This window comes from Chelonoidis abingdonii, chromosome 9 (assembly GCF_003597395.2).
Source record: "Chelonoidis abingdonii isolate Lonesome George chromosome 9, CheloAbing_2.0, whole genome shotgun sequence".
Classification (NCBI taxonomy): domain Eukaryota; kingdom Metazoa; phylum Chordata; order Testudines; family Testudinidae; genus Chelonoidis; species Chelonoidis abingdonii.
The window spans coordinates 66,161,379-66,177,153 of NC_133777.1; the positions used below are offsets into that span (position 1 = coordinate 66,161,379).

Below are 15,775 nucleotides of genomic sequence, written 5' to 3' on the forward strand. Positions count from 1 at the left end.
CCCCTTTGCAATGCTGGAAAGATGCGAGTATGAAATCAGAGACCAAGATCTGGCCCTACGTCTCTACAGAAGATTGTATAATACCTGTGTGCATTATATGTAAAATATACTGAAGTGTGTATGGATGCTCCTCGACTTACGTAAGTGTTCTGTTCCGGAATGCCTTGCGTAACTTGAATTTTGCGTAAGTTGGGAACGCATACTCGACCATTATGCAAAAAAAACAAAAAACCCCAACCTTTCTAGCTTACAGAATTTACGGAACTTTTCCTGTAAGTGTGGATTTGCGCAAGTCAGGTTTGCGTAACCCGGGGAGTGTCTGTATATCTATAACACCTGTATTACATGAACTATGTGCTCTTAGATATTGCAGGGTATGAATAACCTTTTTCTTTCTTCTGCCCCTTTCCTACCCCACACACTTCCATTTTCATGGGAACTCATTGGGGTTCTCAGTTTCCTGTACAATCCCCTCCCCTGTTCCCCCCGTATGAAACAGTATAAGAATAGACACTCACAGATATGACTGTATTGCATAGCTCTGGTTTTAAAAGCTAACTTTTAAGGCTCAGTAGAGTTGAATTGTTTATACAGATCATTATTTTGACTTAAAAAAAAAAAACAGTCTGGATGAAAAATTTTGACATAAAAGCAATAGAAGAAAGTCCAAGGAAATGTTATACTATAGCTCTGTCTAGTGTTTGCAGATGTTCACTGAACAAAATCTCTTAAAATTTGCGTGACCATGATCTTGTTTGATAAAGCCAATTAAAATGGGTTGTGCAGAAGTCTGTTTGCATTTGTACAAGATAAAACTAAACAACAGATTCCTGTAAAATTAGATATAAAGAGAAATAAGACAGACACAGAGCGAAGAAATCAAATCAACTGTTTGTTGTTGTTATACACAAAACAAATTACACTTTATGTTGGTTTTGGAAAGCTACCTCCTCTTCAGAAAAAATATTTTTGCTTTTGTTTGCTGTATTTTACACTGTATCCTAATGACAGACCCTGCTTTCTTGCTATGAGAGAAGAAAATACTAATAAACAACAGGCTTTGTCATTATGATACTGTGAAAAACATAGCAAATGAAAGCAAAAACGTTGGAGAGAATTTAGTTAAATTATTTGCTGGATTCTGGTTTTTCCTTTATAGCTGAACATTAATTTGTGGCAGTTTCCACTTCTGCCATCTCTCAAAGCATTATTAGTAATGCTCTGTTCTTATACTACATCCTGTGTAAGAACCTGGACATATTTTACAGATATTTATTAGTCTCAGCACCCTTCCCCCCAGATGCTTATGGGTTAGGAGAGGAGAAATGAAATGTTGGCTTTGTGGCTCAAAGCTTCACCCATGTGTTCATCACACTGGATGAAGCCAGGGATAACAATACAGAAGAGGGATGCTGCAGATTCCAACTGGGCTATTTTCTTTTAGCCAATCGGAAAGAAATAATGTGCACACACTTCTCACTTTACAGCACTGGCTATTATCACATACATTTCAGTCAGGTCCACCTCTTTCTTTCCCTTCTATTAATATTAAAAATTCCCATTCTTTCCAATTTGACCTCTCCATGTCCTTTTAGTGAGGCTTCTTAACCAATTGCATGACCCCTGTCTGCACGGTTTAACAAGACTGTTTAATAGAATAGTTGCAGTTGAATTTGCAATGATGTACATAAGCCTGTTAGAAGCTGAATTTTTTGAGATCTGCAGCACACTTTCCTTAACTAGTGGGCAAATCAGAGGTGGGACCAAACCAAAACCAGGGATCATAATACAACTAAGCTCCATAGCCAAGCTTTGTAGGTAGCTGTTGAGCCAGATCCTGGCTTTTCTCCTCCAGCCTCTTTGCACTGTTTGGACCACAAAGACCCTGAAAAGCCATCTTGACCAGTAAAAGCAGCAAAGAATCCTGTGGCACCTTATAGACTAACAGACGTTTTGGAGCATGAGCTTTCGTGGGTGAATACCCACTTCATCAGATGTGACGAAGTGGGTATTCACCCACGAAAGCTCATGCTTCAAAACGTCTGTTAGTCTACAGGGTGCCACAGGATTCTTTGCTGCTTTTACAGATCCAAACTAACACGGCTACCCCTCTGATCTTGACTGAGGATTCCTCCCACACTGGGGAAGCTAGCTGTCTACACCACATCACCCCACTTTCCTTGGGATTAGAGGGGTATAGAAATTGCTTAGAGCCACCTTTGAATCTCCTCACCCTCCACTGCTGCTGTCTGGGCAAAATCAAAATCCTGGGGCTGAAGCCCCCAAGTTAGGAGAAGGTCAGATTTGGACCTACACTTTGTGCCTTGGGACCCTCTCTAGAACCAATACTATTTATTATTAATTATTCACTTTCTAGTTTCAGCTTGGATTTGATTGCTTCATAAACTTTTTAGGCTGCAGTGGTGGTGGGAAGGTTGTGTATTTATAAATCCCACTGCAGCAGGATAATCTTCTGTAAACTAGTGTCTTCTTTTTGCCATAAAATGTTTTTCTCTTTTAAATGGGATAGTCTTAAACCAATTTTTCCTTTTTACATATAAAACAGTAATCTAATTTTGACATTTAAACCTGGGAACAGAATCACCATGGGAGCTAAAAGCATCTGTGGGTCTGTGGGTTTGGCTAGTTAACCCCCACTCAGAAAACTAACGTTAAAATCGGGAAAAATATTGCTACTGAAAAAATAAGCCTCAAACCACAATGCAATTTGAATGAGTGGGGTTGTATAGTCTTTCACTCACACTGCGAAGTAGTCCAAAAGAGTGGTGAGCTCAGTGCAAGAACTCACTGTAACTTTTTTTTTTTTTTTGGCACAGAAAGGCATATTTGGAAGTGGACTTTTAAACATACTGCCACATATGCGCTCTTTAGCAGGCTGTAGCTGCGGGGTAGCAGCGTGCATGTGTAGCTTATAAGGAAGACTAAAATAAGGTAATAATTGAGTGGTCGGTCTACTTTAGCAACAAAAAGCACTTTTAGAGGGCAGGCATTTCTGTGGTAAAAAATGCCACCATTAAACCAGTAGGAGCCATAATCTCTAAAATATGTCTTGACTGGGGGTGGGAGTGGGGTTGTGTTTAGGAAAGGTTCATGCAATTGCTCTGTTTTCAGAGGACCAGATTGTGAACAATTTACTCACATTGCTGAGTAGTTAATAGGGCTGTCAAGTGATTAAACAAATTAATCGTGATTAATCACGCGATTATTTGCACTGTTAATAATAGAATACCATTTATTTAAATATTTTTGGATGTTTTCTACATTTTCAAATATATTAATTTCAATTACAACACAGAATACAAAGTGTACAGTGCTCACTTTATATTTATTTTTGATTACAAATATGTGCACTGTAACAAACAAAAGTAATAGTATCTTTCAATTGACCTAGTAGTATACTGCAATCTCTTTATAATGAAAGTTGAACTTACGAATGTACAAGTATGTACAAAAAATAACTGCATTCAGAAATAAAACAGTGTAAAACTTTAGAACCTACAAGTCCACTCAATCCTACTTCAGCCAATTGCTCAGACAAACAAGTTTGGTTACAATTTGCAGGAGATAATGCTGCCCACGTCTTATTTACAGCGTCACCTAAAAATGAGAACAGGCGTTCACATAGCACTTTGTAGCCAGCATCACAAGATAATTACATGCCAGCTGCATTAAAGATTCATATGTCCCTTCATGCTTCAACCACCATTCCAGGGGACATTCGTCCATGCTAATGACGGATTCTGTTCGATAATGATCCAAAGCAGAGCGGACCGATGCATGTTCATTTTCATCATTTGAGTTAGATGCCACCAGCAGAAGGTTGCTTTTCTTTTTTGGTGGTTCGGGTTCTGTAGTTTCTGCATCGGAGTGTTGCCCTTTTAAGACATCTGAAAGCATTCTCCACACCTCCTCCCTCTCAGATTTTGGAAGGTACTTCTGATTTTTAAACCTTGAGTCAAGTGCTGTATTTATCCTTAGAAATCTCACATTGGTGCCTTCTTTGCATTTTGTCAAATCTGCAGTGAAAGTGTTCTTAAACATGTGCTGGGTCATCATCCGAGACTGCTATAACATGAAATATATGGCAGAATGTGGGTAAAACAGAATAGGAAACATACAATTCTCCCCCACAAAGTTCAGTCACAAATTTAATTAACATATTATTTTTTTAACGAGCATCAGCAGCATGGAAGCATGTCCTCTGGAATGGGTGCCAAAACATGAAGGGCCATATGAATGTTTCGCATATCTGGCATGTAAATACCTTGCAATTCCGGCTACAAAAGTGCTATGTGAACGCCTGTTCTCACTTTCAGGTGACATTGTAAATAAGAAGCAGTCAGCAGTATCGCATGTAAATGTAAACAAACTTGTTTGTCTTAGCAATTGGCTGAACAAGAAATAGGACTGAGTGGACTTTGTTTTGTTTTTGAGTGCAGTTATATACCAAAAAAAAAATCTACATTTGTAAGTTACGCTTTCACGATGAAGAGATTGCACTACAATACTTGTATAAGGTGAACTGAAATATACTATTTATTTTGTTCATTTTTACAGTGCAAATATTTGTAATAAAAATAATATAAAATGAGCACCGTACACTTTGTATTCTGTGTTGTAATAAAAATATATGTATTTGAAAATGTATAAAAACATCCAAAAATATTTAATAAAATTAAATTGGTATTCTATTGTTTAACGTGCGATTAATCATGATTAATTTTTTTTTAGTTCATCGCATGAGTTAACTGCAGTTAATCGACACCCCTAGTAGTTACTCACAGGAGTAGGCCCATTAGAGGGACTGAGATGCCTTGTGTGTGTAACAACTCACTATAGTGGATAAGAGGATGGGGAATCATAATCTGCCCTGGATGAAATATAACACCACACAGCAACATTTTCTTGTATATATTAAAGGCCAGATTCGGTCACACACATTCAGTATTATCTTTCTCTGCCAATAGTTCCACTGAAATCAATGGGACACCTTACAGAGAAAGGTATAGTCCACATTTGTAAAGGTGGCAGAATCTTTCCCTTTAAGATTTTGGATGGTGAATTCTTCCCCTATGATAGATTCCTTGCAGCCCTCCTACATCTTCAGAGATGAGCCATGTTTAGTTCATTAATATACAGTGAAATGTATCTTAAGCAGATGCCAATGAGACCTGACGAAATGTATAGCCTAGTAGAAGTTGATTTTTTTAGCTAAAGGTCAAATTCTGCAGGAAACTTCAAAGAAAAGAATCTGCTGAAAGTGAAGTAATAACAAATAATACAATTTACTGGAAACCATATTTAATTATTATTTAAAAAAAATCTGTGGCAGCCATGTGGATGGGTTTGAAAGATTTTCATACACTTAAAATTCAAAAATGACCTTACCAAAAAACAAAAACCCAACCCCAACCATGGTACAGTTCTCTGCTATATTTAACTAACCCACATTTGTTTGAGACTAATAGTCCCTGGCCTATTGCTGTTTGCTTTTTCAAAGAACTTTATGTGGATTTCGGACAAGGTTTCATTAATGGCAGTTTAGTCTTAAGATTTCTACATTTTGTTGTTGCAGCCCTTGGTGCATTGAAAAATCCCAGTGTTTCCTCCAAGGGCAGTTAGTAGGCAATGAATGTTTTGGACCCATTTGATTAGGGCTCTGTTGGCACGGAAGAAGTCATTTAAGGGCAAGTCCTTCACAGAAACATAGAGGCCAGGTGCACAGAGCCCATAACGAGGCTGCAGGACCCACTCAGGTTCGTGGGGCTTGGGCTCAGGAGCTGTTTAATTGCAGTGAACATGTTTGGGCTTGGGCTGGAGCCCAGGCTGTAGGACGTTGCAAGCTGGGAAGGTCACAGAGCTCAGGCTACAGCCTGAGCCCAAACGGCTATACCACCCCATACCCCAAGCCCCATGAGCCTGAGTCAGCTGACAGAGCCAGCTGTAGATTTTTAATTGTAGTGTAAACATACCTTAGTGTCCTAATTGCAGCTTCTTTGCATCCTTCTGAGCCAGGTAACAGAGAAGATGCTGCAGCCCTTAGTCCTTACCCAGGCAAAACTGCCATTGACTTCAGGGGAATCTAACCCCTGTGTAGGGACTGCAGGATTTCACCTTTGATGACTCTGTAATAGTCGTAGCTCTTTAAAACAGCTCTATTCCTAGCTCAGATGTGAGATTTGTATTGTGCATCTGTAAGTTTTATACCCTTGCCACTTTGGCCACGATAGGTTGAGGCTTCAACGATCATTCTGTTCTCTTTGTAAAATATAAGGCCACCTGCCAATATTTTTTTTTACATAGTAAATGATTTTTGGATAGTCATCTCCTGCACACATCTAAGCTTCCTTGGCTGTATGGCTCTTATCCAAGGACCCTCAATTCAGATCTTTTCCTATTTGTGCAGTGGTGGCTGTTGTTCTCTCTAGGTCAGTGGCCTCCAGTTCAGACATAGATCCAGTTGTTAGAAATATCAGTTTTACTGCTGATATTTTTGATTGCATGGCAGTGAGTATTTAGATAGCCCTAATGTGGAAGAGCTTTCTCCATTACTTGCAGCATATGTCTGGATTTATGTATATCCTTAGTTTCCGAATCAGAGGCAGTGCCTGTCAAATACAAAGATGGTTGGCAGCCTGAAGTTTATTTTACTTGTACAGAGCATCAGACTTGGGGATATGGGGAGGCAAACACTATAAAAAGATTTCGTTAAGCACGTGGTTAATTTTTTTGGATTGGATTGCTGCTATGCTCTGTCGTATCTATGACACTTGTGGTTTCCCCAAGTTTAGATTTACAGCTCCAAACTGTAAAAAACAGAAACCTTTCATCTAATGATATCATTTCTTAACTGATATTCACTTGGCAAGGAGTCGTGTTTGCAAGGGAGTCTAAAACAACAAGAACACAAAACCAGTTTCTGTCATTTTGAATGTAATAATTGCTTGAAAGGATAACATTAGATTATAGTGAAACCAAATGTCAAGTTTGTGGAGTCTTCATGACATGAGAGAATGCTGTCAAGGACAGAGTTTCTGGCTAGCAGCCAGCAGTTAGAAGATCCATTCTAGTTGCCAATACATAACATGATGAGCATAACACAACCACAAAGTGTTTTAAGGTAATCTGGCCAGTAAAGCATTGCTTTACCAAAGGGTGGTCTCTGAATCAAATGCAGCCTTTGGCAAGACTTTTACCTTAAAATTGAAACCAGACGTGTTTTCAGTTCATTTTTTGGGTTACTACTGTTCAATGGTGATTTACAAGAGAGTGTGAGCTATGGCAATCTCTCACGCAACTTCAGATATGCCCTAAATGAATGCACATTTAGAAATCTCCTTGCTGTAAAACAATAGCTTCATAAGAAAAGAATATTTAAAGAGAAATCATCTCAAAAAGAATGCTCTGGTTTCTGTGCCGAGCAGCCTTTCCCTGCCAATCCTGAACTCTCAGGCACTATTCTGCAACACATATTGCAAACAGCTACAGAAGCAACAAAAAGATGGAAATATATGGTAAAGCACAGCTCCAAATGCATTGGATAAATCAGAAATGATTGGTTAACCTTCCTCTATTGCTCAGTGACATTTCCAATGAGACTGAGCTTCCAAGAGACATTCCTGTCTTTCCATTTTTTTTAATCTAGTCTAAAAACAGCTTGTATTCAGAAGGCAGCCATGTTCAATTCATCTTTATTAAGTGGTAGTTGAGTTACATAGTAAACGAAGGAATATTATCACCAAAGGGAAAAAAAGTTGTTTTGTTTTACCTATCACATAATATGAGCCCATTTGCTATAATCTGGCTCAGTACATCATCCTCAGCAGCTATAAATTGGTGTAACTCTATTCAAGTCCTAATTTACACTAGCTAATTTTTTATTCTAAATAAAGAGAATTAGATATTGGTGATGCTACAGGTAGTGACAGAACATGTTACTGGGCACAGTGTGGGACACTGTGTGGGACACCACTACGTCGTGCCTGGTTTTGGCTACAGGGAAAGCACTGGATTCACCCTCACAGCCTCAGATCTGGAAGCATGAGACAGGGGGGTTTACTGTACTGGTGATGAGTATCGGAGGGGTAGCCGTGTTAGTCTGGATCTGTAAAAGCAGCAGAGAATCCTGTGGCACCTTGTAGACTAACAGACGTTTTGGAGCATGAGCTTTCGTGGGTGAATACCCACTTCGTCAGATGCATGCATCTGACGAAGTGGGTATTCACCCACGAAAGCTCATGCTCCAAAACGTCTGTTAGTCTATAAGGTGCCACAGGATTCTCTGCTGCTGTATTGGTGATGAATCTGCAGATTGCCTGGATCCAAGAACCCACCCGAGAGATCTTTCTTCATTCTAACCATGTTCCAGTTGGGCTCCAGATTGAGTTCCCTGATGGAATTGGTGAAAACCCTGGCTTTGAATGTTCCTCCCATGCCAAAAAAATAGACAGATTCAACATCCATCAGTGGATCTGAATGCCTTAGAACCAAGGAGCTAGATACGCTGAGCCTTCTTGATCCAGTGGCTTTGACAATGCCGGGATACATCTAGATCTGGATAGTTTCCTATACAATAAGGAGATTGACTCTGTGCACTTAGATTTTTAGTATTTTGATGAGACTTCTTCCTTAGAGTGTCTGAAAAACAGATTTTTTTTCAGAGAAGCAGCTAAGAGCATTCATAACTCTCAGTACAATGAGTGGACCTCCAACTGGAAAGATTCCTCTTTCCTTTGGAGATGAATCTGACAATTCTCCAATACAGAAGGCCAAGTGGACACGGCCTCCTCCAAGAGTAAGCTCTCAAAGTCTCCTCCCACTGGTTTCTTTGCACTGAGACTAAAGGCCACATTGGTGAGAGGCATTCTACTTAAAGACTATCACCTACATGAGGGACAGTGTTTGGACCCTGAGCACTTTTCTGGATTCACCATAACAGGAATCTACACTAAGTGCTAATGGAAACATGACTTCATTTAAAATGTCAATATTTGAATACAAACACTATCTACCAATAAACATTCTGCTAACTGCAGAGATTTTAATTTACCTGTGCAATCGAGGAGGAGAGAATGGTCCCAATTCTGCCTGTGGTGACCAAAGCAAGGAACAGTTGTTGAAGTGGTACTTTCGTAGCTGTTGGTGGAATATCAGATCCAGAAGCTGGTTTGTGCATGCCCCCTCTGTCACAGTTCAGGGCAAATGCACTTGTACTCCCCTTGCATGGTCTACCAATGGCACCCACTTAAGGTTCCTGGCGCTTCAGCCATCACCTCTCTTGGGTAGAAACCCACAGCTCTCTACCTCCCAAATGGTTTTTTTTCCAGGCTGCACAGTTCCCTGCCTACACTCTGATGTTCCCAGCAAGCCAGACTGCCTAACAGGCCAGCACCTGTGCTTAGCTTTCTCTCCAAAAGCAATGAACAGCATAATGCCTGGCAGTTTTAAGTTACCATATTGTTCTTTCTAAGCCAGCACATTTATTCTTAAGGTGAAAGCATTATAGAGAAGACATATTAAGAACAATACAAGCACCTACACGCAAGCTATAAAGCTTACAGGAGGACACCCCAACTACAACCTCGGGCTCTATTAAATGTCAGTCCTTCAAAATCCACAACTGAGTTTTTTCTGTGGTTACACGTTCACAACCATCTCACATGCAGAACCAGAACCCAGGCTGGGGAGAGCAGCTTGGGCTTTTGATCTTGGCCTTTGGTAATAGGTAATCGGCAGACAAAGACCCTCTCCTCAGGGCACAGCTTCAAAAGGCAGGGTTTTTGCATAATTGGAATTAGGGAATTTGTATTCACCTCTTCCTATGTATTCCCCAGGAAAACCACTTAACACTTTTTATTCCAAAGGTCCATTCTTGTATGCCACATTGTTCAGTATAGTCCACTGAACACCCAGATTTAACAACTGCCACATCTCCTGCCTTGAGAGGTTACTTACAATCCTGGCCAACAGTAATACATAAACTATTCATTTAATACAGTGGACCTCAAAGATACTTAAACTTAATTCAGTAAGGTCTCCCTCAAAAATTGCCATATCTGTCACATCTGCCCTAAAGTAGTGGATGTAACTAGAGTGCTTGATTGGTCTTCTAAGGGAACCCACTGACTGGATGCCATTTCTAACATAACCTTTCATAATTTCACATTTCAGGTATTTCAACTGTAAGCATGCTGCTAGCAAGCCAGCATACATCATATGGAATTGTTTGACAACCATCCTGTATAATTTCTCTCTTTAGAGCCTATGGGTCAGAACTCTCACATGCCCCTTCTTACTCTGGTTACCCCTAAACCTTTGGGTGTGAACTTGAGACCTGGGCCTCCCAGTCCCATCTCCCATCTGGTTTCTAAGGAGTGTATGTAGTGTCCTTTTGTCTCTGAAGGGGTTGGCTGCCCCAACAATCGGTTGACATCCCTTTACCCCGAAAGGACCCAGAGGTATGACAAGCAGCAGTTCTTTGGATCAAAGGGAGAATAAAAGGTAGGGCTGCCTTCTTGTGAAGCGTGTCTCAACCATGCACTGCTTTTAATAGCAGAGAGTCAGGCAATGGAACTTCTTCAAACCTCGCATTGACTACAGGGTCAGGGCCTGGGGACTCTGGTGGCCTAACCTCAGCTTCTGGGGCAGCGGGGGGAGTGGAAGGATCACTGTTATATATTAGAACTGGTTTAAAAATATGTTTGGCAAAAATGTTCTTTGAGCAAGATTTCCCTTTCTTATTAAAAAAAATAAATCTTATGGACTCAAAGGGTCAGACCGACTCTAATCTTCGTAACACGATGCTAAAGCACTTTGCAAACTGTTTGCATGAAGAGTTGTCTATCACTTCACCCACCTTGTAATTCTTGCTAGAACATACATAAAATCATCAAAACTATAATAAACATTTTGGTTTGAAATCCTCAAACAGTATCAAAACAGAGCTTTTAAAAAGAAGTGTTGATTATAGCAAAAATCTTCTGACTCAGGAGCTGTCTACTATAAATTAAAAATTACAGAAACAAATGTAAATCTTTTAAGTTTCCATTTTTTTCCCTTTTCACTTAGGTACCTGTTAATGAATAATTGTAACAATTATTTTCACTTTATTTTAGTTACCAGCTTTAAACTGTACCAGCGAGCTAAACATGTGTACAGCGAAGCTGGCAGAGTGCTGGAATTTAAGAAGATATGCAGCGAGGCATCTGCTAGTGCAATCCAGCTGCTGGGAGAATTAATGAACCAGAGTCATATCAGCTGCAGGGACATGTATGAATGCAGCTGCCCTGAACTGGATCAGCTAGTGGACATCTGCCTGTAAGTTTTGACAGCAATAAACCGAGAACTTCTCTTTGAGAATATGGTTTGAATAGATGAGAAAACATGGCATCATTAGCTATTGTAGTTTTAAAACGAAAGAAAAATATTCTTGTCTCTTATCACAAAATTAATCTCCTAAAGGGATATTATGTAGTCAAATGTTTCCCTGCTGACATTTGAGTAATGCTTGTCAGATGAAAGCTGCACTTTATGGCTTCATGATGGACTCTTCTTTCTGGACTGACTCTTCATCAAGAAATCTCACAGTAAATAAAGTTGGCTACTACTTTTTAGGTTTCAGAAGAGTTCATGATCAGTTTTCTTAAAATGTCTTCTCAGTTGCTACTTTTAGATTTTATTTCTCCTTGCATATTCCTTAACCATTTCACTGCTGATGACCGTTGTAGCTTCAGGACTGTTAATGCAGTTTTTGATCTAATGTTGCCTTGAAATCACTATGAATCATCATTGACTAGCATTGACTAGTTGATGCTAAAAGTACATTTTGTCCAATGCAACAGATATACTAGGCAGCAGTAAAGTGGTTAAATATCAAATATGTTTTGAATGGACTATGGGATGATTAAGTAGAGCCAATGAAAGATCTTTGGCTGTGGAGTCTTGGCTCCATGCAAGGCATGGGCAAACATGCAGTTTGAATAAGACAAAAGAAAAAGTAGAAAAAATAAAGGTTTGTCATTGTTAGTTACATTCACAACTAGATAGGCACCGCTATGCAAGAAAAAATGAAATCCAAAGAGAGAGATAAGCTTAATGCATACATGTAGCTAGGATTGTATTAAACTAAAATTATTGGGAACATTTTAATTAGATGGACCAAAATGTACTAGTGAAAGAAAAATGTGGTGGTTTCCCCAGTTCCATCAGATTTCTTTCTAAATGACCAACAGAAGAAAACATGCAGAATGTAACAAGAATAACTGAACACGGAACCAGACCTCAGTCAGAGTATAAAATTATTTTTGAAACTATGTCCATTGTATGTGACAAAACTTATTTGTTCACCATTCACTCCATCCATAAGCAACATTAATGTATTTCAATTTTTTCTGGATTTAACATTTCTTAAGGATAAAGAGAGTTTTGCAGCTACATTGCTACCTATAGTTAATTATGAAAGTTGATCGATACAAACTTTTATTTTATGGCCAAGATTTTCAAAGCTGACCAATGATTTTGGGTGCCACAGTTTTTAGGTGCCAAACTTGATACATCTTGAAGGGGCCAAATTTTCAGAAAACATTGAGCATCCACCCTCTGTAAGGTCCCTTTAAACTGTCTTAAATTGGTTACTCAAAAACTGAGGCACCTAAAAATCTCTAGACACTCTTGAAAATTTTAACTAACTCAGGCTACATCTTCACTACCCGCCGTATCGGCGAGTAGCAATCGATTGCTCGGGGATTGATATATCGCATCTCATATAGATGCGATATATCGATCCCCAAACGCGCTTATATTGATTCCGGAACTCCACCAACCCGAACGGAGTTGTGGAGTTGACATGGGGAGCCGCAGACATCGATTCCGTGCCGTGAGGGCGGTGAGTAATTCGATCTTAGATACTTCGACTTCAGCTACGTTATTCATGTAGCTGAAGTTGTATATCTAAGATCGATTTTCCCCCGTAGTGAGACCAGCCCATATTTAAGATCATGGGTCAGCAACTGCATTAATTATATTGTCTTTACTTACAGTGATATACAGCTGACATGTAACTTTAAAAACCTTTTCAAAAATACATTCCAAGCATTGCCTCCTACAAGGTTTAAACTGTAGAGAATAATCTGCATATCCAGAGGTTTTCTGTTTTGCCTAGATCTTTATGTTTTAATATCTACTCCCTGCCAAGATACAAAGAGATCCCTATTGACTATGGTTTGGAGCACTGAAAAGTTTAGCCACTAGATGGTCAACTATTTTTGCAGAGAGAATAGACTTGTACTTTCTGTAACCTGTCTGTCTTGAAGTTGTTTGAAGCAGATGGAGCAAATAAAAAAGGGAGAGATTTTCAAAAGCACTTAAGAGATTTAGAGGCATTGAAAGTCAATTGGATTAGGGCTCCTAAATCCCTTTAGAGCTTTTGAAAACCTCGAGTCCCTAAACCACTGTGGATAATTTTCTTGCTACCCCCTATTCTCCATTCCTTGGTGGCACGTGTTCTATTAAATTAGGTGTTGTCAGCCTTGCCTCTGACAGCTAGAGAGGTATTATTTACAAGAGGATACACTTAAATAAGGTGCCAACAATTTCAGTGACTTCTGTGGGAGCGACTGGTGCTCAGCACCTCTAAACACCGAGCCCCTTGTGAGGTACCTAGAGATTTAATTAGGCACCTAATCTTAGCATCCCAGGTTGAAAATGTTGGCCACATTATTTTGAAGCACAGTAGCTTCAGCTGTAACACACAACTTGTTTCCTTTTAAATGATCTTTTATTACATTTTTTAAATGACTAAGTATAACAGCAAATCATAGGATGTGACCACAAAGAATTATTAAATCAAATGATTCAGAATAAATCTGAAGATATTTAAATGGCATTCCACAATCCAAAGCCAACACTGTATCTGCAATACAACACTTAAAAACTGGGTTGCATCCCAAGTGAATTTGGGCAGTTGATTTAGAGAACTGGATTGAAACCCATGAAGGCAAGGGGAATCTTTCCATTGATTTCACAGAAAGCTGGATTGGATCCTGCGCTTTAAGAAGTTGCTTCTGTGGATCAGAGAATAAAGACAGCTGAGAAAAAGAGCAGCGTACAAAAAAAATATAAAATTGCAAAGAAATAAAATAAAGATTGGAAATCAAGAATGAACAGATAATTGAGTCAATGTGTAGGATAGTGATCCTCCATTAAACACACACACAAAGTAGGTCATGGATTCAGAAAAGTAATTAAGCATTAATTTCATTTAAGCACATGTCTAATGAACCACATGTAGCTGCCTTCCTCAAGCAGGGCCTGAGCAAGTACCTTGAAACATTCATTTAACATAGCGGTTTTCAACCTGTGGTCCGCAGACCATTAGGGGTCTAAGATTTTCAAAGGGGTCCACACTTTCATTTGAAATTTTTTTAGGGGTCTGCAAATGAAAAAAGATTGAAAAGCACCAGTTTAACATAAGGAGTACATTTGAGATGGTATCACAAATTATTCAAAATTAGTCCTCATTCACTATTATATCATTAACATCATGCCCAGTTTCATCAGCCCTAGACTGTGGTTGTCAATGAAGAGAATCTCCCAATGTGTAGATATTAGAAGCATATCAAAATTATTTGATCTACACAGCGGGTTGGAAACCTCATGACAATGGATTCTCTGGTGAGTTTTCTAGTTCATCCTGTTTTTGTGGCATTTTTGACCCAGCCAGAAGAAACCTTCTCATGGTGTTGTCCTCCTCCTTCTGGATTTGGCTGGAGCCAGGCAATGCAAACATGCAAGAAAATGAATTAAAAATGGAATCAAGATTTTTTCTGAATTCCAATTAGATTTGGTTTGAGTCTTGCAGATTAGGATCATAGGATTTGCCAGTGGGCCAGTATCCTGGCTCTTGGAATGGCTTGTACCTTGGATCTTTCAGCAGAAGGAGCAAGCAAGGAAATGTCATTTGTTTGCAGTTGTCACTTCCCCTTGGCTTCCCTTTGTGGGAATTTTTCTCTTTAAAAATATTTAGAAATAAATTGTAATAAAAGAACAAAGGTCTTTCTATGTTGGTATGAAAAATAAACAAATGGAATAATAGAAAACAACCATTCCTAGTCTGAAAATATCAACTAATGTGGTGTTTTATCACATGAAGGACAGAAGGTACACACGTAGGACCAGATTCTGATCTTAGCTGCACTGTTGTAAATCCATTCAAATCAAACAGCCTTCAACTACCGGAAAAGGGATTCCAAAGAGGATGGAGTTAGGCTGTTCTCAGTGGTGGCAAATGAGAGAACAAGGAGCAGTGGGGGAGGTCTAGCCTGGATATTGGGAAACACTATTTCACTAGGAGGGTGGTGAAGCACTGGAATGGTTTACCTAGGGAGGCGGTGGACTCTCCATCCTTAGAGGTTTTTAAGGCCCAGCTTGACAAAGCCCTGGCTGGGATGATTCAGTTGGTGTTGGTCCTGCTTTGAGCAGGGAGTTGGACTGGATGACCTCCTGAGGTCTCTTCCATCCCTAATCTTCTTTGATTCTAAACTAGTGTAACCACGGTCAGATTCTGGCTCTTAATTTTTGTTTTTAAGGCAGACCAGATGGCTGAGTGATGGGACTCTTAATCTAACTTTTTTTGAATTTTGCAGTACTCCTTTTTCCTTACTAGCATCGTGACTAGTCCTGAAGAAGCCCCTGAATCTTCAGAACATGTTATGTCTATACTGGAACAGCAGAAATGTATAGTGTGCTGACACTGCCA

General features: G+C 39.4%; 2 protein-coding genes across 4 annotated transcripts in view; one reads left to right on the forward strand and one right to left on the reverse strand.

Moving 5' to 3' along the window:
• GALK2 (galactokinase 2) overlaps nucleotides 1-15,775 on the forward strand; it is a 63,058-nt gene that overhangs the window by 46,333 nt on the left and 950 nt on the right. For all 3 annotated transcript variants that reach the window (XM_032763035.2, XM_032763045.2, XM_032763053.2), the window contains one exon: nucleotides 11,136-11,337. In XM_032763035.2, coding sequence (XP_032618926.1) covers nucleotides 11,136-11,337 — 202 coding nt within the window. The remainder of the gene's footprint in view (nucleotides 1-11,135; nucleotides 11,338-15,775) is intronic.
• FAM227B (family with sequence similarity 227 member B) overlaps nucleotides 14,676-15,775 on the reverse strand; it is a 161,989-nt gene continuing 160,889 nt past the window's right edge. The window contains exon 17 of the mRNA XM_075069648.1: nucleotides 14,676-14,783. Coding sequence (XP_074925749.1) covers nucleotides 14,752-14,783 — 32 coding nt within the window. The 3' untranslated portion in view covers nucleotides 14,676-14,751. The remainder of the gene's footprint in view (nucleotides 14,784-15,775) is intronic.